The following is a 26133-nucleotide window of genomic DNA, read 5'->3' on the forward strand; positions in this document are numbered from 1 at the left end:
TGTATCTTCTAACCAGCATAGCTCAAGAACCATTGAAAATATTCTGGTGCAGTTTGGTGTGTGCATTGTCTATTAAATCTAGATTTGCCTTTAATGGGTCTAATCCGCCATTGCTTCGTTGTTAATAGAGTAATGACCATGACAATTAACTTAATATTTTCACATATAATGTGGCATTTAAATGGCATTGCTCAGGGATGAATCAATGGATTTTAATGCAGTTGGGTATGAACGTTGTCTTGTTGACATGTAACTTTTACGGGTTTCTTTTGATCTGTTTTTGGACAAAGTTATGGCCATTATCAGTCCGCCTTTATTGTTACGTAGGATGTTGCTTGTTATAAGCATGGCTCAAGAACTATTTAGTATAGTCTGATAGATTTGCATTAGAACATTGTCTCTTGTACGTGCATTTGTGGATTTTGCCCTGTCATTTCAATTTTGGACAGAGTTATGGCCCTTATCCGTAAAATTCAAATCTTTACATTGGACGGTGCTTATAATCAAACAGTTTTAAGAACCATTCAGCATATTCTGATGCAGTTTAATTTTTTAATGACTTAGCTGTACATTTTATACATTTTGTCATTTATTTTGGAAGGAGAACTAGCTTTTTTGGTTTATTTTTATATTGTGTTTAAATATAAGACCATGTATGACAGTCTCTAGCTTTCTGGTTTCATGTTATTTAAATGCATGTTATGCTTTTGATTCATTCAGTCAGCTCCTTATTTTAGGAAGTATTAAAACCATCTCCATATGAGAGAGGAGTGTTATTCTCATCATGAGGAATGGGAGTATAGCTAATGGATTTACCTTAAAGAATTATGTTCATTTTTCAGCAGACCCTAAAAGGGTTGAAGTTGTTGAAACTGAGTCTGATAGCAGTACAGATGACTTAATGACAAAGGTCAAAGGTCATAATGTTCTTGCAACACCAGCAGTTAGGAAAATGGCCATTGAAAACAAGGTATATGATACTGACATTACTGTGATGTCCAGAGAAGTACAGGGTACCCTATTGCATTTTAACCTTTCCCTTTTCTTTTTTGAATGCATTCCCTGATCACATGAACATAAGGAATATGAACTCTAATGCCTCACAGATTAAGCTCTCCCAAAAGACAAAAATTCATCTTTCAGGTCTGTATTACACAGACAAAGGGCATAGCTCTTGCACATTACCTCCCCCTGCCATTGACAACTGGTACTGGTTTTATGCTTTCGCTGTGAACTGACAGTATAACAATCACATTGCTCACAAAATCCTTTGGAAATTAATTTTATATTTCTTCTGTCCATTGAGGATTTTGATATTTTCGGATATATTAATGATTATTCTGCAGGTGGTTTACATTAATTATTTTTAACCATATTAATGTGAATTTTCTCACTTATGTGGACTTCGTTTTTCTTATCTCTAACTGCATGTTTATACATGGCAACATTGCATCAGACATGTTTTGTAGTTTGTGTTTTGCGCAAACTGCCAATTTATTTTTCACCTCTTGTATAATGGGTTTTTGGGGCATTTCATTTCTTTTTTGTTTTTGCCCTTTCAGAATAAATATGACCAAAACAAAATGTGTTAAATTCCAGAAGTTTAAGGTCAGCAAGGAGTCTCAAGACTCGTGTCTCACCTGTATAAAGGTTACCTCGTTAGCAACTTGCATAATTTGCCACATTTGGTCTGAGCACACTACAATACTGTATAAAACCACAAAGAACAGGCATATCAAATAAAAGATGGAAAATACTGATGTTCTGAGTATTCATTCCAATAGTGCGTCACAAGATTGCTCCATGTGGGATGCCACTGCTCCCCCCCACACACACATACAACACCAATATGCTGTACTTTAATTACAGCTATATTTTAATAGTGGGAAACAAGAAACTGTGGCTTCTCATCAATCATCTATGCCGTCTTTGAAGTTACAGGTGCAGCAAATGACAACGCAGTTCAGTTAATGATTTTGACATGCTGGAGTAGTGTCTTCCTCTCCCCCAATTCTAGGTAGTCCATTAAGTTTGCCTTGCCTGCCCAGTCATGGTCTTTAGGCCTGTAAATCTGGGTGCACATGGTTTATACATGACTTGAAAAGCCATGCCATCTTGCCATACCTTGGTATGATGCCATATCGGCTGCCAAGCATACAGCCTTGCTGACTGATTTTAGATCCATGCTGTTCAATGACCACATGGCTTCTGTAGTATATCCTCTTATGCTTTGGTTGGTAGAACAATGGAATGTTAACATTTCTGGGGATCTTAGTAAAAGATCCATCCATCAGCCTAACATTACCAAAACTATGGTATTACAGCCGTCAATACTGTCATCTGTTCACCCAGTGCACACACTGACTGATTTTAATTTTGACCAGCCATTTGTAATGATTTGACAACTACTACTTATGGTTATTTCTAGCCAGTTGCTCATGGCTTGCTTTCTTGGATGGTACTATGACAGTTTTAGAGACAATAGCCAGGACTCCTATTCTTCCTAGCATGTATTATTCAGCCATTGACGTTGATCCTTATCATGATGACCTACTCACAGTGTGTGGGGATAAGCCTGATGATGTTTGAAACTCAGCTTGACCTACTCACAGTGTGTGGGGATAAGCCTGATGATGTTTGAAACTCAGCTTGACCTACTCACAGTGTGTGGGGATAAGCCTGATGATGTTTGAAACTCAGCTTGACCTACTCACAGTGTGTGGGGATAAGCCTGATGATGTTTGAAACTCAGCTTGACCTACTCACAGTGTGTGGGGATAAGCCTGATGATGTTTGAAACTCAGCTTGACCTACTCACAGTGTGTGGGGATAAGCCTGATGATGTTTGAAACTCAGCTTCAGCTATGGAGAAGAATGAGTACAGCTTTAAGTTTGTGATATAGGAAATACATCTTGTGCTGCCAGACTCTGATTCTCAGAATGAACTCCATCCCCTTCTTCTTCACCAGCCAAGAGGGTCAGGTCTTGATCGATCTTGATTATGAGGAAGTCAGTTTTTCCATCCATCTACGTCCACCATCTGGGAAAATCAAGGAAATTGTCGAGCAGTTATCTGCCAAGATCAGTGACCCAGGCAATTCTCTAACCTTTCTTCTGAGAGCCTGTTACTAGCATCCTATTTGCCTCACTGGTATAAGATCCAGTCCAGTGCCTTTTCTACTGATCTCAAGGTGCTAGACCCAAAATACACTGAATGCCTGTTCTTTTGTAAGTTTGATGAACTTTAAGGCCATTTCATGGCAATCTTTTGAAGGGGTTTGGAGACAAAAGTTTCTTAACTCCCAAGCTTCCACCCACTTGCCATTGACCTGTTTTTCTGACTGCCTGCAGACATACTTCCAGTGGGTTCCAGACTCTTGCATTTCAAAGAGCATTTATCTTCTCCCACAAAGGGAGTGGGTGATCAAAATCATTTCAGATTCTTCAGATCTCATTTTGCCAACCCCCTCCCCTTTTGTCCTCCCTGCTCCTGCTGGAAGTACTGTCAGACTCGGTTAAGGATGCACTTTTACAGCAAGATATATATATATATATATATATATATATATATATATATATATATATATATATGGTGACTGCAAGGCTGCAATGGAAGGTAATAGGCAAGAGCTTTTTCTTCTTTCGGGAGAACTGGACTTGAGAGGTTTTAGGGCTTTTACTTCTGATGTTAATGTAATCAGGTAAGTATTATAGAATAAATAATTTACTGAAAAATATGCTTCATATGCATCAGTTTAATAACATAATTTCAGAGTGTTCTGCAACTTTCAGTGAAAGTATCTCATATTTTAGCTTATCACTTGCCTAGAAAGCTATAATTGAGAAACATCTCGGTATAGAAATTACTTTCATAGCACTTGCAATCAAATTATGTCACTTTTTTGAAATCTTGGGGTTTTTAAAATAATTTTGGCAGACTTAAATACATATCTTTAGTCAAAGTAAATGTTTTACTGAGTGGATTATATCATATTAATTGAGCAGATTATACATTATTAATTGTTTAAATTTTATAGGTATAGCTAAATCTTTGATATTTTGCTAGTCTTTTCACTGCTTACAAAATTTATGTTTTCAAGATTTTTGCCACATAAGGGCTGTTTTAAATTCTTTGTTTCTGTTTATTTCCATATGATCTATTTAAAAATGCATTGCTCAAGGTTTATGTACCTGTAATTTGTATAGATAACCAGTCCCATTCAGCAGTTGAAGTCTCCAGTATTTGTTGCATCTACATAAAGCTGTACTTAATTTAACTTAAGATAATTATTTTCTTTGTATCAAGATTACAAAAAATATTTCTTACAATTTTCTTTTGTCCTACAGATTAATCTCAGTGAGGTAAAAGGAACAGGTAAAGATGGGAGGGTGATGAAGGAAGACATTCTTCAGTTCCTTGAAGATAAAGACCAAAGGAAAATGGGTACAACTTACAACATAAGTTCTTTTAATATGGCATAAGAGTTAGTCACCTAAATGAAATGACTGCCAGTCACCTATAGCAAATTGATTTTACATCCCATTAACAACATTGGTAGTGAAGTATATTGTTACCCTTGTTCATCTGTCTGTCTGTCCCTCTTTGGTCACAGTTTTCATTAGTTCATTTTAGGCACTATGGTAGGATATCTTTGTTCACTGAACACATTTGTTTGGTACAACAGTAAATGTTGTGCGGTTACATTCAATAGCAGCAAAGATTTTTTGAAGATTTTGCTGTGGCTATTATCTTCACTCTTATGCTAGAAGATATTGTTGATGATTGTTATATATATTTAATAAATTATATATATTTTTTAAAAAGTGTGGTATTAGCAATATCGAGCCATGGAGGTATCTATGGTTATAAATGTGTCAAAAGTTGATGATGATGAATTTAAAGCAGTTATTGAAATTATTATTAGAGAATTTTGTTTCTTGTCTTATTATTGGACATAAATAATCCTTGCTTTAAATAAAGGAATTTATTAGTAATAGATGCTTGAATCTTTTCTTTTTCTTTTAACATAAGAAATATTTTTTCTTTTTAAATTTCCATCCCAGCCCCTCTGAAACCCACAACAACTGTTCCTAAGGAGCCACCCCAAGTGACACCAGTTGCCAAGCCCAAATCAGTGCCATCTGTACCACAAAAACCTACCCCACGCCCAGTGATTGGGCAGGACAAAACAGAACCTATTAGAGGTGTTCGAAAAGCAATGGTGAAGATCATGACAGAAGCACTCAAAATTCCACCTTTTGGTTACTATGATGAGATTGATGTAACACAATTAGTAAAACTGCGCAGTGAAGTTAAAGCTGTAACTGAAATGAGGGGAACAAGAATTTCGTACATGCCATTTATTATTAAGGTAGGTTTGTTTTAAGCCCTCAAGCTGCATTCAGAAACTGCCATTATTGAATCGGTTTTGTTGGGTGCTTTATAGCACCGCAATACAAGTTGGTTATTCGGTACTGAGGCAGTTAGAATGAAGTGCCTTGCCCAAGAACATGCCTCAGCACCTAACCCAGGCTGGTCTGATAGTAGAATTCAAACCCACACCCTTTCAGTTTTGAAAGACTGACATGTAAACAACTGAGCCATCCCAATATTGAATTAAATTGGATAGATTTTTAAAAAATATTAATTATTCAATAAATGTTTGACATCCATTGTATTTTAAAATAATACCTTACCATTTTTTTCAATCAGACGAGCAAAAAAAATATTTTTGCAGTCAAACCTGAATATTGTCTTAATATTAAATTTGGTGGTGTTCGTCAGGGAGCCAGATTAAATATACAGGAATGTATCAGGTATTTAATTTTCCCATGTGCCTGCATGATGAAGCTTGTCCATTTATGTTACTACAGTAGTCCCCCTCTTGAACGGCCCCCTGAACAGCGGCCACCCACTCCTTACGGCCAGAATCCTTTGGCACCGATGAGTTTGTGTTCAAAAGTACCCCTCGCGAAAGGCCACCCGGCTAACGCGACCAGCAGCCAGCATATTAGTGCAAAATTATAAAATTGACCCCTCACAAGCGGCCGCATTTTATATGAATATGTATCCAGAACCAGTATTTTATTCATAACGTGTGTTAAGTAATCCGATTTCTGTTTCCCGATGTTGTGTTTTTGTTACTAAAAGAAGTGTTGAGTAAAGTACATTTACCACTAAGGTTAATATTATATCATTTACGCCTCATGAGAAGCCATTTATTCCATAAAAACTGAGAAAGACTCAGATTTTAATCCATACAAAACTGTACGTACATGTAATCCAATTAGCCTTACTGCTGTGTTATCATAAGATGTGTGGTTTAGTCACTCTGATAATTGTTAAGATTATAATTATCGAACAGTAGTAACAGCTGAGAAGTGGCAGTATCGATGTACAATACCCAAGTCAGCAGGAAAATGGTTTAATAGCCTTTATGGCTTCCCTTAGTAAGATGTTGGGCTTGTTCACTTTGGTAATCAGTGGATATTACTACTGACAATAATTGTCAAAATTACGAATATAGCGGCCGCGAGGTCAAATCTGCGTGATGTTAATGGTACATATCGAAGCCGTTTTGGCTTCTCTCACTTAGTTTCAAGAAATGTATAAAAACAATAGGGTACCAGACTGCGACTAACGAATCACGTGACAAGATCACTTCCTTTAAAAACACATGGCAATTTGTTTAGATGCATACAAAATTGTTTTATCAGTATTGTAGTTGGCAACATGAATAACTTACTGCAAAAGGATCAACATGTCATCGAGGAAAATAAAAATTCTCAGTTTAGAGGAGAATGTGAAAGTAATTCAACTGACGGGGTGGGTGGGTGGTCGTCGAGGATCCTTGCAGAAAACTAACGTCGGGAAGACTAAGATAAACAATATCATGACAGATAATGAAACAATTCTGCAGAAGTGGAAAGGTGAAATGGACGGAGAAAGGAAGATTGTTTGAGCCAGGAGATGTTTGTATCCTGATTTGAAAGACAAGAAAAAGCAGAAAGTTTGTCAGTTGAATTGGGATATGACGACTTTACCGCAAGAACAGATGGTTGCACAGATTTCAAGTGCGACACAATATCAAGTGTTCTGTCATTAGCGGCGAATCAGCTGATGTTAATAATGAAGTTGTCGAAGATTGGAACAAAAGACTAAATGATATATGCAAGGGATATGACAGCAAGGATATTTTTAATGTGACGAGACTGGTTTGTTTTTTTAGACTGTTTACCAACAAAGTGACAGATGATGTGAACTGTAACAACATTATAAAGACAGTTTTAAAACTATATGAATGGCTGTTCATAGCATTCTTTTGAAAATGATGACAAAGTTTGTTTTACATTTATTTCACATCATGCATGTGATTTTTTAATTAAAATATTAAATATTTAAAATTAAATGTACTTGTGACTTTTTTCATATGTATTTACTATTCACATTTGTCATCCCCCTATAGAAAGGCCACCTGCATTATAAGGCCACATCCCTGCCAGCATTAGGGGTGGCCTTATAAGAGGGGGACTACTATATCTAGAAATGTTGTCCAACAAACAGAAATCTGTTGAATGTGAAAGACAGTTCAGGTTCTTTAGCAGTTCAAACAAACAGGTTAGAAACATTCAGATATTTGGCCATGCCTGCACAAAAGCAGGAAAGGCAAGTTATATTTATTGGATGTTATGTTGTGTTGATTTTAGTAGTGGTCACATTAGGAGAGACAGTTGCCAGCACAATTTGATATGAAAAAAGAACATTACATCAAGTTGAGAGATCCAGCTAGAAGCCATTGACCTCATGTTTTTTGGAACTGCTATGGTCAATTATATCTAAGTCTGCTGTATGTACTTTGTACTTGAACATGATATTGTCTTTGTTTTATCAAATCACACTTTTAAACTTTTCAGATGCAAGTTTTTCAAGTCAACAATAGCAGTACATATTTTGTTTCATTTTACTGAAAATTATTCTTTATGGAAAAATTTTGATTGTCTTACTGAAATGAACTTATGGTTGACAGGTCTGCATTTATGGGGTTTTTTATGATCATAATCTCAGTTTCTTGAGATAATTAAAGGGAAATCATTTGAGGAACAGAATAGCAGAAGATCAAATCAAAGGAAATCATATTTTTGATAATAAAGTAGCACTGGAAATTTTGATGATTATGTCACTATGAATTGACTTATTCAGAACCAATACACAGTAGTGCACAGCATTAAAGATGACTTAATATCATTTTGCAAGACAGCAAAAACAGGAAACAAATCTTAATCAATTATAATTGGACATCATCATTTTCATTACCTGCAGAATTCTCATGATATATCTTTTGGTCTACTTATGCACATATTAAGCAGTTTACTTCAAAGGATATTGCACAATTATTTGCTTTTGATTAGGGTAACATCAGAATTTATTTTCCCAGTAAATGTCTAGGATATCAGATTGTTAACTGAGTATTAAAAAATATTGGGCCCAAGTTTGCAGGGGAATTTTGTGCCACATGAATCATACCCCATATTTTTTCAGAATAAACGATCTTTTTTATATCCTTCAAAATATACACATTAATCATTCTGTTATTGTATAAGAATAATACAAATGAAGCAATGTTTTATTGAATGTTTTACATGTCATTCATTGTGTGAATGAAAGTTAAGTACCACAGATACTCACTATTTGCTGCTATGGAAGTACACATGTACATGAGGTGATTCTCATTCCACAATTTACAGAACTAATTTTGTTACAGAGGATGGAAAGTCAAGTAGTAAGAAAAATTCAATGAAATGTTAATTTTAATCACAGTAGCACATTACCCTGTCATAGTTTCCTTTCTCTCTCTCTCTCTCTCTCTCTCTCTCTCTCTCTCTCTCTCTTTAAGTCCCTGCACCAGTCCTTAACATAGTCTCTTTTGTTCAGATGGGGGAAGGATCTGAACTTTAAGATTCCAATTTATGTCTCCTCATTGCTACATCAGGTACTGGAAGCCTTTGGTCATAGATTTAATTTTCTTTTTTGATAGCTAGATCTGCTGTATATAAAGACCAATAACACGTCATCATTCTCAATAAGTCAATTTTCAACTGTTTATACAGTATATAGTAAGCTTTTATATTTATCGTTTGCCACATTCCTATTTATTTAATGTTTTCTTTTTCAGGCTGCATCACTAGCTCTGTTACAGTATCCTATTTTGAATTCCAGTGTTGACGAAAAGTGTGAAAACATAACTTACAAGGTACCATAATAACTGTGACACATAACACATACCTGAAACATGTAGTTTTCTACATACTGATGGGACATTGTTAAATTCACAAATTTGAATTCATTCTTCATTCTAAGTTCAAGTTGTATTTATTTGATGGTTAAAGTTTCACATCAGCATTTTTTCTAAAACAAAATTTATAAAATAAAATTCTTGGGACCAAAGCAGAGATGACAATAATTACAAATGTAAAATATTTTTATGAATTATTTTTTAAACCACATTTAAAAAATAAATTAGGAGTCAAGTCAAATTTACAAATTTTGGGAAATGATTACTTGGTGTATAGCCACGTATACCTTATTTACAGTATCCATTGGGACACAATAAAATAATACATTTTTTTCCTGCCCCAGAACTTATGGTGAGACTTTTTTTTGCCTAGGTCATATGTCCCAAGATTTAAGAAACAGAATAAATTTGTGTTGAATTTGCACATGCACCCCACTGCACATTGCATTAAAAAAGATAAACAAATGCTTATATGAAAATAAAGTGAAAGAAACTGACATTGTATTGTTGACATCCATTCGTCTTACTTTTATGATGAGCAATGTATTCAAGAAAGAAACATTTACCTGAACTCTGTAAATATAACATATGCCAGCTGGCACATGGTCCATACTGTAGTGTGTATCGCTTATGTTGGATAACTCATGACATTGTTCATTGACGTGAATTATAGAGAAACAAATCATGTTTGGTTGTACTCACAGGTTTGAATATGCTATCAGACTGAAAACTGGATCCAACAAAATCACGAATGAGAGAAGTAAAGAAATGACGATTGTTTGAAGGCACCTGCCATTCACGCATGACACAGTGTAAGGTGCAAAATAACCAAGATTGTATTATATCCAGGTTAACTATATGACAGTATCTCGCATATAAAAATCATTATTTGCAAATGACAAATCTTTCGCTAACATGGGTTAGAAAAGTATTATTAAAGTTATTGCTGTGTATACTATTTACCTTGTACACATCAATGCCCATTTGTATTAGGATTACAGATGGCAAACAAACAGAAACCCGGGTAGTGATTAAACACAACTGATAAACGAGCAAAAAGTTCAGCCAATGTAGGGAAGCCAACTTTGGTGTCTTTTTCCTTGATATTCATGGGAATTTTGATAATAAATTGAAGCAGTGGAATAATATTTAAAGCAACACAAGCTAGTGCTTTCTGCACAAACATAAATGAGCCAGCTTCTCACAGAAAATTTGAAGAGGGAATGTAAATTCATTCAGTGAATTCAAGAAGACCGAAAAAAAGTGAAAAAGATGATTTGCTGATCATTAACCTAGATGAAACTCCAGTGTACTTTGACCTCATTCCTGGATGGACTTTTGATAAGAAGGGGTTTAAAAATATGAGAATTTACATTACTGGTACAGATTTTAAAAAATCTTACTTTAGACCTTGCAGTTTCCACAGTGGGAAATGTGCCTCCAGTGATAATTTTTCACAGCACGAGGGAGTTCTAAAATATTCATGCACCAAAAGGATAGATTGCATGTGTGCAGAAGGGTTGGGTTGATGAGGTGATAATGCAGTGGATTAAAGGGTTTAATCTCAAGTACACAGTTTAATATATTTTTTAAAATAAAATTTATATTTTAGTGCATTGTCTGAAATGTTATTTTCAGATGCTTTAAAAAGTGTCCCACAACTAGGACTAAAAAAAAATAATGTGTCCAGGAACACACAGTGAATAAAAAAATTAATGGTGTCCTAACAAATACAGTGTCCCAATATAAATGGTAAATATGGCAAGTCAGATCCAGCTGCAAGCTACACAGATCCAGATCTACCATCACATAAATCCAGATCTACCATCACGTAATGTACCAGCAGATCCAGAAGTACAATCACATAATGTACCAGCAGATCCAGATCTACCATAACATAATGCACCAGCAGATCTGACAATGTGCAGTCAATTAGGAGTAATCAGTAGAACTGACAACATTTACCCTGATCTGTTGGTACAATATTCAACACCAAATAAGGCTTTATTGTATTTGAAGTTGGACCGCTCCTTTGGCCTAAGTGGTTAGAGCATCTGGTAGATCATGGGTTTGCACCCTGGCCAAGTAATACCAAGGACTTATAACAGTGATTCTAGCAGCTATCTCACTTGGCACTTAGTATTAAGAGGTTGGTGCTAGGACTGGTCAGCCTAGTGTCAGAGTAATGTGACTGGGTGGGACATCATGCTACATGTCTGCAGCATTATGCCTCAGTGCTAGACATCACTATAAACTGCCACACTGCAGACATCATAGCAATATGACAGAATTTTTTTAAAAGCTACATTAAAAATCCAAATCACAAACACACTTATTTGAAGTTGTAATCAATCTTCAAGTGAGTACATATGTTAAGGAAGATTTGGATAGGTGATGTCCTCTTAATCAAAATCAACCTCACTCGTTTTTCCTTTGAATATGTTCCCTGATCTCATTAATGTAATGAGCCCTACTACCTCTGTAATCCACCTTACCAAATATGAAAATTCATGTTTTCTGTCTATAGTTATATATACATATATATATATATACACACACACACACACACACACACAAAGGGGGATAACTTTTGCCCATCACCTCACCTTGCAGCCTTCATATGGAGCTAGTTTTCACTGTGAACTGACATCTTTCACATTGCCTCCCAAAACCATGTGATATTTATGATAATTTTATCCCATCCATTGAGGATTGCTTATTTTCAGATGTAATTCATTTTATTCTACACAGTGTTTATTATTTTGTTTAAAGTTTGATCATATTTATGTCAATTTTTCCACATATGTGGATTTAGTCTTAGCAGTCTCTGACCACATGATTCACACTGCTGCATTTTAATAGAAAATCATCTCTGTAGTTTGTGTTTGTGCATGCAGCCTGTTTAACACCTGTAATATAGCAAATGTCTCTGAGATTGTTAATGTATTTAACTGATAAATTTTCCTTTCTTTTTTTCAATTGTCATTTCAGAATTAGGAATGACAATTAAATGTATTAAGTGCAAGAAATTCAGAGTTAGCGAGGATTCACATTATTCACGCTTTGCCTGTACAAAGTGTACACCTCTCTTTTCTGCACCAGCATAGAGGGTCAAGGCCTCAATCAATATTGATGATGAGGAAGTTAGCTCTTCCTTTCATTAGGGAAATTTCTGAGAGATTTTTTGCCAAGATCTGTGACCAGAGCAATTCAAAAGGCTTTTTTTTCTGAGAGTTAACTACCCAGGGTCCGTAATGATCCTTGAAAACCTTGAATTCCATGGATTTTCCGGAAGACCATGAAAAAGGTTTTAATTTTATTATAATTCTGGAATTCTGCCAAGAAAGCCTTGAAAATGAAAACTAATGCAAAAATAGAGATTTTGATCTTAAATGAGACTTTTGTTATTCAGTAACTGTCAGTTTTGCCTGAATGCAGTTTTTCAACCATACACATACCTGAATAAAAAGATGGCAAGCAGGACAAAATTCCATGCATTGTGGCTTGAAAATTGAGAATATAAAAAGAAATGCTTCAGAAAAATGCAGACATTTATTTGGCTGATTGTAAGTTATGTCTTGAGACCGGAAGTAGTGGATGTTGCATTAATTTTTCAGTTCCATGTCCCAAAGCCAAATTTGATTCTCAATAGCCAATGAACATAACAAGATCTACGAACTTGAGAACTCCTAAACAGTCTTCCTTTCAGTTGATGGCATCATTTGTATTGAAAGAAGACACTTTGTGGGCTGAAGTTATTTGGACTCTGCACATGGTTTCAAAGAATAACAGTTATTCGTCTAACATAGGAATAAACAAAGTCTTTTCCAGCATGATCCCAGATAGCTTTTGAAGAACATTTCATAAGGAGATAGAAAAACTTCATATTTTACATGTTTCAGACTAGTCCCATATGTCTTTAGTGTACATACTGAACTGTTTTTATTTTTATGTTTTCATCATTCTTCTAGTTTGTAAGTATATTCTTTTACATCATGATTCATTAATTACACATGAAATTGTAAATTTTATTATTAGAAAATGTCACTTTGTTCCATTACTACTTAAAATTTTAACGTAGAAAAGTCAAGAAATATCCTTGAAAAGGTCTTGAATTTGGTACAGTACTCTTGCTATCAATATCTGTTGCATCTTGCTGGTATAAGACTCATTCTGACACCTTCTCTACAGATCTCCCATCAAAACTTCTATGACTTGTTGTCCAATTTGTCTTGCATTGTCCTAAATCTCTCACTTTGTTTCCTAAGTGGAAACTTTAAACAAGTTCAGTCCTTTAGCCAGGACCTCACTGAAACTCTTTTCATACAAAACATGTTTCCTAATAGGATTAGCTTCAGCATGCAGTGTCAGTGAATTACATTCCCTCTCTATTGACCAAACCTATCTTCAGTTTCGGTCAGGTGGTCCTTATCCAGTTGTATTGCCAATAATAGTTTGCCATTAGTGAGCAATCAGTCACCATATTTCCTCTCTCTTGGAATGGCACGTTCCAAAAGGCTTTCAAACAGGACCTGGTATGAGCACTCAGACTTTATCCAAAGTGGACTGAGCCAGTTCATGGGGCACAAAGACACCACTTTCTCCCAGGTAAACCTGGAAAGGTGGACATAACCCCTTAAGCCATGTCATCATGTCAGAAGTGGGTAATACGTATGGCATACTAAAATATTGCCAGAAAGGAGTTGCCTCATGAAGGTCTCTGCTCATGAAATAAGAGCAATATCTGTAAGCCTTGGATTTGACTGTAATGTCTCTATTAAAGTATTCCTGAGGTCATCAGTTGGCATGCAGAAGCACACTTCTTGAGATGAAAGTAGAAAAATCCTTTTTGCATCATAACTTTTGTCCAAAACACATACCTTGACATAAATTTATGGAGAGCTTGCATTTACGGTGTGCAGGAAGCCTGTTGATTTGGGGTCAAACATCAAGGTCACTATGGCTCAAAGAAAAATTGGTTTTGCTGAACAACTTGTTCTAAATTATGTTCTTCACCAAACTTTGTGGAGGGATTGCACTTTAGGTAATAAAGAAACTATTGATATGAAAGGTCAGAGGTCATGTCCACCATAAATCTAATAAGAAAATGATTTCTGCATGGCAAGTTAAGTTCAAGACCAAAATATCTTGACAAAAGGTCCAGGTCAGTGAGGCTTGGTGGTAGATAATCAGGTTCACAGATCTTGTGTTGTACAGAGTATTGCTTTACAATACCTAAATAGTCATACCTGAATTAACTTGAAATATTGAGTCATTACCATGGATCTGTACCTGTCTCAGTGCTCTGCCTCCTCACAATTCCACAATACCACCCCAACATAAATGTTCTTAAGTTTTAAAATATAGTGGTGTAGGAGGAATTTTACATAATTACATGGTAACTTTTTTAGTTCTATTAGTCCAGAAGAGCTTTTATGATGGACTTTTGTCTTAGCTTATGGGATGGACTTTTGTCTAACATCAAACAGCCTTTATTCATGCTTCTTCCTAAACTACTTAGAGGATTGCTGTGAAACATTTTGTACATATTCATCCAGATGCATGGTTGGTCCTAAATAAAATTGGTGTCCAATATGGCTGCCATAGCATCCAACCTGGTAAATCTTTATGCTACTCATTATGAATGGATTTGGATTTCCCAGAGAGAATTCTTGTGATATCTGCTTTGTCCTAAATGAAAATCATGCCACTCAGACATTGATTATGGTTGCCACAGGAGCCTTCTTGAAAATCTTCTTACTACGTCTCCAGAATGGAAAGGCATATTGACGTGGGGCTTTCATCAGAAGACTAATTGGTCCTAATTGAGAATGGTGCTGATCTGACATCCAGTTTGGTCACTTTTGCTGCCACAATGAACATATTGAAAATCATGTTGCAAATCCTACTGTAAGGATGGTCCTATTGGCATGGTTTTCAACCAAGTCTTCTAACAGTGTCTAGTTTGTCTTAAATGAAAATGGTGCCAATCTCACATCCAAAAATGAAATAATTTGAAAATCATAATGCCCAAGAATATCAGAGATGATTTCAACACTCAGTAGTTAAAAAGAAGAAATAGTCTTGTCTTCATTTCCTGGAAATTCTTTTTGAACAGGAGATGATCAGTCCCTGCAAGGGACTTTTGTTTTTGGTGCCATATTTATTGGTGTTGAAACTTTGATTTTCATAATTTCTTTCAGGCAGCACATAATATAGGACTGGCAATGGATACGAAAGAAGGACTTCTTGTTCCAAATGTGAAAAATGTCCAATCTCTCACTGTCTTTGAAATAGCATCAGAACTGAACCGACTACAGGCTTTTGGAGAGGCTGGAAAATTAGGTCAAGAAGATTTGACCGGTGGAACATTTTCTTTGTCAAACATAGGCTCAGTAAGTAAAGATGCCACATAATCATTGGATTTATTTTTGTCAGATGCTGATGAAGAGCTAAGTTTATATCGGACATCTTAAAGAAAATATTTAAAGACTTTCATCGTTGTGGAACAGAAAAATAGACATAGAGGTGAATGAATGGATACATTTTATGTTTTGACTCGTTAATCAGATATGTGGTTTGTCTCGGGATTCAGTAGTTGTTATTGGAACAAATTGCAAGACCAAATAATATATTAATTTGGAAAACTAGAATGTATCCCACTTGTGTCATTCGTTTACTTTAAGATGTTGTATTAAGTATAACATTTATACTTAAAATGTTACATCTTTCAGATAGGAGGTACATATGCTAGACCAGTTATAGTACCACCAGAAGTGGCAATTGGAGCTCTTGGAAAAATCCAGGTATTTAGATAGCTTCTAACAATTACAGTTACAACTATGAATTATCCGTGTAATTGTTCATGGTTCCGTTTCTGTTTAAAAATGATCTTACCTACTAATCATAAGCCCTACAGGAGGAGATTGTTTTGTAGAGCTTTTGAAGTATGGGAAAAAGAAAGAGGAATGATAACTAATTTTATGACACAGTTTAATGTTTTATGATCGAAGTAGTGAAGGATTTGTTTACAAAATATTTGGATTTTACTGTAGTGTTTGTGACATGCCAAGCTGAGGCAAAACACTACCTTGCTATAGTGAAAATGTGCTCATACACTGTAGTTCACTTCCAAAATAATTCTCAAATAAAACGGGCAACCTGCTCTTTTAAGTTAAACTCCATCTATGAAAAAGTGTGTACCTGGTTGTTCAACAGCCATTATACATACATTCAGACACACAAGCACTTGTCACTGGTTGTGATTGGCTGTGGCCTTTAAGAAATCTGCTGTCTCTCTCTGGACTATACTCAACATGTGCATGGCATGGGTTGCAAGGGGTGGTAAATTTCATGCTTGACAAAGACAGCTGTAGCTATGCTCGGTCTGAATTGCTAGTAAATACTACAGCATACAAAGTCTCTGCCATATTGTTAAGTACATGTAGAAAACACCATCAGTATGGTGTCTAGATGGAATATACAGTAAGAAAAAAAATGAGAGCTACTTAAATGGCTTGCTATTTCAGATCATGTGCTTTTAATTACACGTCCCTCCCAAAGTCTGTTATATATATTATGTGTCTTCGTACTATGACTGCATGTATGATGTAAAATATATTCAGAATTTTCAGTGTAGCTACAGTTCGGGTATATTTGACCTTTAACCATTTCCCAGGAATCTCCATTTAGGGGATTATCAGTACAGCACAGTTCTCGGTCTCCTATTATTTTGTTTGCCATCATTCTACTTCTCTTTATCCTCTTTTTTTGCATAGGTGTTACCAAGATTTGATGAAAATGGAAATGTGAAGAAAGCGCACATCATGATGGTTAGCTGGTCGGCAGATCATCGTATAATAGAGGGTGCTACTATGGCACGTTTTTCAAATTTATGGAAGTCTTACCTAGAGAATCCATCTCTTATGCTACTGGATCTAAAATAGTTCCATGGTAGAAATTTGATTGGACATGGTAGAACTTGATTGGACATGGTAGGACTTGATTGGACAGATCATCATCCACATTCAGAAGTGCAGTCATCATAAACTAAAGCCAAGAAACTTGGAGAGTGATTACAGGTCAAGTCTCAATAGCACAGTCATCCATTTGTTAATAAGAAAGACAATAGTATGGTGTATTCATTGTGGAACATGGGATGTTCTGTAATTTGGAGGGAAATGCATGTTTTCACCATAAATTGAAGCAGACAACCATATGTGTGAAGTAGGAAGCAGAGTTTGTACAAATTTGAAAACAATCTTACATAAAAGCAAAGTAAACTGGCAAATCTCGGGCATTAATGATTTGACTGGTCACTTATATAATCAGAATTTAGGTAATAATCAGCAGTCTTGTTATCTTTTAAATGAAAAGATTAGTCAAAACATAAATGGTTTCACTTGGGTAAAACTGTAACATCCATTGTTATAATGATGCAGAAGTAGACTGTTCCACTTCTAAAGCTTTTTAGTTGGCCCATAAGAAAATTGAAGTAAGTTGAGGGCTTTTTAGTTAGCCCATAAGAAAATTGAAGTAAGTTGAGGGCTTTTTAGTTAGCCCATAATAAAATTGAAGTTGATGGCTTTTTAGTCAGCCCATAAGAAAATTGAAGTAAGTTGAGGGCTTTTTAGTTAGTAGATGATCAGGAAGTTGCTTTGAAAAGATTTGTAACTGGATACCTTAAAATGTGAATAATCAGCAAGTCACATGTCCAAAACATTTACTTGCTTGTAATTTGTCCCTAAAATCTTCTTTTTAGGGCACATAGACACATGGGCAGGGTTGGAATTTTGATGTGATGGGCTTTTCAATATCAAGATTTAGTTTCTTTTAAGAAGTTACATGTTTTACATGGCAGAACAAGTAATTTTCCATCTGCACTAATTCTGGTGTATAAATTTTGTTATGATTAAGTGTTTATCACAAAAATTTATAGCCAAACAGGAATGCCACAAGAATGCTTGTTAATAAAGAGTAGATTCCACTGCAGGTAACACCAGTGATTCTGGTAGCCTGTTGGCCAGAACCAGTGATTATGGTAACCTGTTGGCTAGAACCAGTGATTCTGGTAGCCTGTTAGCCAGAACCAGTGATTCTGGTAGCCAGTTGGCCAGAACCAGTGATTCTGATAGCCATTTGGCCAGAACCAGAGATTCTGGTGGCCTGTTGGCATTGGACACAACATTTGTCAGGTGCTTAAGGTTGTCTAATTATTGTACTTATATTCAACCTTTTTATGAAACTTTCTGTTTTTCTTACCATCATGCTGGTCATGAATCTTGTATGCAACCCTCAGTACTCAAGAATTCAGCAAACCAAATTTACTACTATACAAAAGCCCATCCATATGTCAACATATATAGCCTGATCTGTTTTCACATAATGCCACCATATTAGGCTATATTTCCTTCATTTTGCTCAAGAAATAATACCTTGACAGGAGGTTTCTATTTCAGTGGATAACTACATGTTTTCATTGTTGCAGTATTTGATAATCCCCTCATTAAGGTGTACTCGGGAATTATTTGTTTTTTTAAATTGCAAAACTAAAACCATATTTATTTGTTGAAATAGATTTTTTTCATAGCATTACTTTGAGCTAAAATCACAACAACAAAAAATTCTGTTTGTTACAGCTGTTTTACTCTATTTACCTATTATGGCACACAAGTGTCTTGCTCAGCCATTGGCTGCACTCTTGTGAAGTCCGAATGTTACATTATGTAGAGATGTTGACATGGGCATGATTCCGAAAGAGATGTGATTATTGTGCAAGATAAATACTACCTTCTACTCTATGCATCGTATAGGGAGACAAAATGGGTTCATGTTATAATTATGATTTCAAGTGAACAGAATAGATTTTGGTCTGCTGGTTCATTATATGATGACAGATCTGGGTCTTGTTCACAGCTATGTGCTCATTAAATAGAGCTAAATGAGGTAAATCATCAACAATTAAAATTACATGTATACAGCGCAATCAATTCTTAATGAAACTGATGGTAATTAAATGTTATTTGTTTAGACATAATTTCATTAAAAAGATATTCAGATTTCAATTGTTAATGGGGTTTCTTAAATGTGGAAATTTACTTAATTAGATGTTGATATAACTGTATTCCTCTGCATATCAAAGTATGCAAGCAGATTTTATTTTAAAAATAGCAGTAGAGATAGCTTATTGGATTCTGCTTCTAAACAGTTGTAAAGTATTGGACTTGAAAATTATAACAAGATTCATGTACAAGATTTTTTTGCTTCATTCAAATAGTTTGGCTTAAAACATTATAACTCGTATTGGCCTCCATCAGACTTGGATCCGTAATTATTGGTAAACTCTGTCATAAATTGGCAAGTATAATTAACTGCAAACAACATGGACTGATGGCCATGTTTATGAGACTGAAAGTGTGAAACAGACTTGTTCTGCATATCCAGTTAAAATGTGCTATGTAATACAGAATGTTGTCTATGATACATATATATTTATATATGCTTTTAAATGAGTTGTTTTTGTTTTTTATCAAGCATGTATTGGTGGAAGCTGAACAAGGCTATTACACTTATGTCTCTCTAGATCTGTCCACACCTAGATAAGCACAGCATTCATTTAGTAGATTAAGGTCAGTGTTAATTTGGTAGATTAAGGTCATTGATAATTTTGTAGATTAAGGTTAGTGTTAATTTGGTAGGTTAAGGTCAGTGTTAATTTGATATATTAAGGACAATGTTAATTTGGTAGATTAATGTCAGTGTTAATTTGGTAGATTAAGATCAATGTTAATTTTGTAGATTAAGGTCAGTGTTAATTCGTTAGATTAAGGTCTGTGTTAATTTGGTAGACTAAGGTCAGTGTTAATTTTGTAGATTAAGGTCAGTGTTAATTTGGTATATTAAGGACAGTGTTAATTTGGTAGATTAGGTCAGTGTTAGTTTGGTAGATTAAGGACTGTTCATTTTATAGGTTAAAGTCAGTGTTAATTTTGTAGACTAAGGTCAGTGTTTATTTTATAGGTTAAGGTCAGTGTTCATTTTATAGGTTAAGGTCAGTGTTAATTTTGTAGATTAAGGTCAGTATTAATTTTGTAGATTAAGGTCAGTGTTAATTTTGTAGATTAAGGTCAGTGTTAATTTTGTAGATTAAGGTCAGTGTTAATTTTGTAGGTTAGGCTTAGTGTTAACATCGTTATTTCTAGTTAGATAGTAGGCAGTCTTTAGATAATTGGATTCTCATGTTAAGGATTGCAAATGCATATGGTTAGATACATAAAATCATGGTTTGTGTTAGTCCTACATGTAAGACATAGCACATGTCGATTTTGTTTAGGTGTTATGTCTTACTATCCAAAAAACAGCCTTGTATAGCGTGTTCTGATGTTGACATCGGATTGAGTAATCAAAGTTTCAGGAACGTCTCACACACTTGGCAGCCTATATCGACACTCTTCCACTAATTTATGTGTAATTAATATACTTACTGTGCTGTCTTTATCCTGGCAGAATGAATGATACTAGCAAATGGACGCATTGTCAAGTTCCATTGACATACTTTTGAATTTGTTGCACTGGGACAGTAGTCGAGGTATGCTGAATTAAGTTCAAGTAGGTACATGTTGTGGATACGTTTCTTGAACAAAACGAATTGTTGCTTAGAGTTCCAATAGGCAGAATATATTTTTATTCGTTTTGTTAAAGAATAATATTTCAACTTAACCCAATTTTGGCATTCCCAACTTCATCGCTTTCCAGCCAACTGAAATGTAGGCCAACGAAACTTGAAAATAGGTTAATTTCTTTTGTGAGAATTTTAATTTATTAGAGATAACACATCAAAGTAAGTAAAGTCTGACTAAAACATCATGTCTTTACTTTGTAGAAAAGCATCGTTAATTTAGTTCTCAGTTGTTTGAAATATTCCTGAAAATTTGACTTTCGTAACAATGTTAGTTGACATCAAAACAAGCTACACAGCGCCATTAGTTAGGCTGTAAGACCTTGACACCCACAACATAAATATTAGCATCAGGTCTTACATATAGGACTTGGTTTGTTTATACTAGGAGATACACGGAATCTCGCTGCTTTTTAAAAATAAATATCTGTTGTTGTGATTATTTTTAATGAAAAATTCTGCTGTGTGCATACAAATTTATGTTGATATCCTGTACTGTATTTACTTCAGTATGATAAACACTCAACAGCATAAACTCGGATTAATGCATAATGCATTAGCAGATCAGCATCAAGGTCTTCACCTTTGCTTCAAATTTTAAGTTGTACAAAACAATCTCTTGTCTATTCTGTTTAGTTTGTGTATGTTTAATCATATAGCGGTAAGTAGTACAAACAAATTTCAGTGTACACTGTTCATAGTTTGCATATGTTCAGTCATACAGTGTTAAGTAGTACAAACAAATTTCAGTGTACACTGTTCATAGTTTGTATATGTTTATTCATACAGTGTTATGTTTATTCATACAGTGTTAAGTAGTACAAACAAATTTCAGTGTACAGTGTTCATAGTTTGTATATGTTCAGTCATACAGTGTTAAGTAGTACAAACAAATTTCAGTGTACACTGTTCATAGTTTGTATATGTTCAGTCATACAGTGTTAAGTAGTACAAATTTCAGTGTACACTGTTCACATTTTGAATATGTTCAATCATACAATGGTAAGTAGTACAAACAAATGTCAGTGTATACTGTTCAAATTTTTGTACATGTTCAGTTATACACTGGTAAGTTGTACACACATCTTGATCTACTCCCTTCAGGTTTTTGTACATGTTCAATGATATAGTGGTCAATATTGTTATTATGCATACAACAAATCTCTCTATCTCAATCTCTCTCTCTCTCTCTCTCTCGTAAACATTAAGTGAATGTGCTCAGCATCAGCAGTCGTTGCTGGATATTAACACAATTTAATAACACTACTGCATGTTGATGTTTTTGTTTTCTTTGGAAATTGTGATTTATTAGTTGAAACTGTCTTATTACAATGATGGATAATAATTGAATTGGAAATCCTAATTCATTGTCACTCACACAGTTACTTTGTTACATCAACTAGGGAAAACCGTTGCTACACAGGAATAACTCACCAAGAAATTTGGGTTCTGCAACATATCCATAGATTTCCAATATAAAATGTAGCACATTTTATTCAATAAAAAGAACTGTAGGTGCCAACTTCACACCTGATAATTTGAAGTTCTGTAAAATATGTAGTTGTTACTAAACTGTAATTAAAAGACCATTCATACTTGGCTAACGATTCTGTCTTACTGTGATAGTGATGTTGATCATGGCTTCATGTTATTACAGGGAAATTATTTCTATATTGAATGCAGTGCGTGTCTAATTCGAATTGTTTAAAAATCAATAATGTTTTTGTTTGACATGTAAATGAGTGTTGACTGATAATGAGACTTATTATGCCTCCACTGCAGTAGCAAAAGGTGGCAGTATGCTTTGCAGCTGTTTATCTGTATGCCCATCCCCAAACCATTTTACTGCAGTAGCACGAAAGCTATTGACCCCTGTAAAAAAGGAGAATGTTCCAACACCTCAGATGCATGACTTTTTCTTTGTAACAAGCAATTTACATTATGAAAACTTCTGCATAGTTTGAAAACTTAGACAAAAAAATGTGCAAGTTATAAGGAATAGATATTGGTATTATCAACTCTGTCCACTTGCCTTACTAAGTTGGACAGGCTTTTCTTCAGTCACGTGATGCATTGAGTCACACCTAACTGGCAATCAAATTTATTAGAGGTCTGTTTGAATTTGTTTATGCATTCATTGATTTAAGATGCCACCCTAATCCGATGAGTCAGCTGAACTTTGAACCATGAAATGAGCAGATAACTTGATTGGATTTTCAGATTTTATAGCACTGTCAATTTGGTCACCCATTTTGATAATTTTTTACTGTGACTTGTTTTAACAAAACTTTGAAGCAGAACAATACATATGCTTTTGGTGTTCATATCCAGTTGACCTAATCAGATCTTCAGGTTTTGGTGTTCATATCCAGTTGACCTAATCAGATCTTCAGGCCATTGCAGCAAGGTTCTATTTGTTTATGTAAACATTTTAACCTTTTGTGCCTTTTTTTTATAAACAAATGGTATGTCAGCACAGTTTAGCAAAAATTAACAATTTAGCAAAAATTAACTGAGGTACATAAATTGAATGATGCATGATTGTTTGTATGCATTAATAGATGACCTCATTACATTTTCATGCAATTATAGCAAGTTGTTGCATTCTTCTTGAGTTTTGACATTTGTGGGACTTGAGTTTTTCGGGGTAAGCAGTTTCTACAGTGTTTGACAAACACAAATCTAGTCAAGACAGCAGTTAAAATTGTATTAAAGAAGTAAATTGGAGTAATGAAATAAAGAGAAGAATAAAGGAATGGTAATGGTGATGTATAATGGTGTGTTTTAACTTCCAGAATGAATAAATAAGGTTTATTATCATATACCCACTTGTTTGTTGAGTCCAGCTGCAAACTGCAAAGACCCACATCTGCCATCACATTATGCAGGGGCAGATCTGGATCTATGCAGTTTGCTAGGAGTAGTTAGTGGAAAACAAAACTACACTGTTGATAAAAGATCTGTATTAGATGATATGTTTAGTCTGACGTTTTTCTTATCCAGGAGTAAGTGAATCATTATAGTTTCAGATTTAATACAAGTACTGGACCTGCTTCTTTTTATCTTGTATCTACAGTTAATTTTGATGTGCTTATTTAATTTTGAAAAATTACACATGACTGGTCACACATAGATTGTATGATTTGAAATTACATAATGTGTGCACTGTGTAGTTAATTTTTACAATGTCGTAATGGTATAATAAAAATACCTTATTGACTGCTACCTTGTCTTTCCACATATTTTCTTTAATGTACACACACACACGCACACAAAAATCCTAACAGGTAACAATCACAAACAATACAGCGAAAATTTAATGGTTTTATTATATAACTTAAGTGTGAAATATACAGACTTATTGGCAACATAATTTTCAATCGTTTTGTTCATTTTTATATTTCCACATGTGAAAAATATATCCTTATATTTTCACGTGTGAAAGACCAGTCCAGTGACCAAGTGGTTATAGCGTCCACCTCGGATAAGGGAGGTCGCGGATTCAAACCCCAGCCAAGTCATTCCAAATACTTCTGCAAATGATACTAACAGCTGCCTCACAAGGCGCTCAGCATTAAGAGGTTAGTGTTTGGACTGGTGTCAGGATAATGTGACTAGGTGAAACATACTACATGTCTGCGGCATGCAGCTCCAGTGCTCAACATCACTTTAATCTGCCACACTACAAAAAATCATTGCAATATAAATGAAATATTGTTAAAGCTACGTTAAAAATCCAAATTGCACACACTAGCACATGTGAAAAATATATCCTTATATTTCCCATCATGTCATGTGACACTTGACTGTGTGTGCCCAAAAAAGTTGTACCTGCAGCAACAAAATACTAGTACTTTGTTAGGTAGAACAAATCAGTTGTTGTTGTTGTAGATGGGTTTAACGCCATTTTTCAGCACACGATATGATATGTATGGCGCCCAGTATTAATGGTGGAGGAAGAACCCGCGAAAACTCCGGGAAGAACCACCGACCTACGAGAAGCTACTGGCAAGCTTTCTCACGTACCCACATTGGCCGAATTCTAGACTCGAACCCACACAGACAGAGGCGAACAAATAAGTAGAAACTGCCATACATTACAGACATGGAAATTAATCTTTGATAAAGAAATTTGACCAGACACCATTTGCGTCTTGCAGAAGATATCTCCCCTTATTTCCTTTACAACAATAAATGATGTGTTTAATTGTTGAATCAAATAGTTTACAAAATGATAAAAATGTAATTTACTGTGACAGATTAGGTCAACCCAATCCTACAACTTTATTAGGTTATGTATATTTATGTGATCAGCCTTGAAAGTGATGTGGATTTTACGAAAAGGAGGATGAGTGAGTTTAATCTTCTAAACTTCAATTCTGGAGTAAGTTTGGTATATAATAAAAAGAAAATTTTCGTTTTCTTCATTAATACTGCTTATATTTCAACTTGTGGGACTATAAACAATATATTTCAACACATTAAAATATCACGTTTTGTATACCACGCGATGAAGAAGTGTAAAGTAACACAAATTGTGGGTGTGTTTTAACTTCCAGAATGAATAAATAAGGTTTATTATCATATACCCACTTGTTTGTTGAATCCAGCTGCAAACTGCAAAGACCCACATCTGCCATCACATTATGCAGGGGCAGATCTGGATCTATGCGGTTTGCTAGGAGTAGTTAGTGGAAAACAAAAACTACACAGACCCTAATTATATGGTGCATTATGCGATGACACATCAGGGTCAGTGTTGTTTGCAGTTGGAAATGATGTTTAAACAAGTAGGCACAGTAACTGCATTTAGAGAGAAAAAATTTAAAACGTATTAGTGATAAAAAATTCAAACTATTAGTAACTTATGTTAATAATTTTGCTTGAAATCTGTGACTGTATTCAATTAATTTTATTTTTTCAAACGTTAAAATGTTTCTGTAAAATTATTTATCACAAGTATTAGAAATGAAATAAACTCTTACCACAATGAAAAAAAATCGTACATAAATATTTACCAAGCAAATAAAACTACATACACCAAATAGTATGCTTGTCAGAGACTGGTGCCCTTTTCCTACAATATATTCCACTTTTATTGCCTATTAGTGGAGAATGAGTGTTTTAGTTTACTCTTTAATGGGGTCCCCGAGTGGTCTAAAG

The 26133-nt window shown here is 34.9% G+C and overlaps 1 protein-coding gene across 7 annotated transcripts in view; it reads left to right on the forward strand.

Moving 5' to 3' along the window:
- The window catches only part of LOC149806899 (lipoamide acyltransferase component of branched-chain alpha-keto acid dehydrogenase complex, mitochondrial-like), a 34751-nt gene extending 10556 nt beyond the window's left edge, over nucleotides 1–24195 (forward strand). Inside the window, exons 5-13 of one of the 7 annotated variants that reach the window (XR_016421251.1) lie at nucleotides 843–970; nucleotides 4348–4444; nucleotides 5065–5372; nucleotides 9174–9251; nucleotides 15497–15688; nucleotides 16028–16099; nucleotides 17072–20262; nucleotides 20313–20393; nucleotides 20444–24195. Coding sequence is in view for 2 of the 7 variants with exons in the window: in XM_089959304.1 (XP_089815430.1) it covers nucleotides 843–970; nucleotides 4348–4444; nucleotides 5065–5372; nucleotides 9174–9251; nucleotides 15497–15688; nucleotides 16028–16099; nucleotides 17072–17239 (1043 nt within the window). In the remaining 5 variants the exon portion in view is untranslated. Of the gene's footprint in view, nucleotides 1–842; nucleotides 971–4347; nucleotides 4445–5064; nucleotides 5373–9173; nucleotides 9252–15496; nucleotides 15689–16027; nucleotides 16100–17071 lie in introns of all 7 variants that reach the window. The other 6 variants (XR_016421250.1, XR_016421243.1, XR_016421242.1 and 3 more) reach the window with 6 other exon arrangements.
- The last annotated feature ends 1938 nt before the right edge of the window (nucleotides 24196–26133 follow it).

The sequence above is a fragment of the Sinohyriopsis cumingii genome, chromosome 1 (genome assembly GCF_028554795.1).
Source record: "Sinohyriopsis cumingii isolate HCF-2022 chromosome 1, ASM2855479v2, whole genome shotgun sequence".
NCBI lineage: Eukaryota > Metazoa > Mollusca > Bivalvia > Unionida > Unionidae > Sinohyriopsis > Sinohyriopsis cumingii.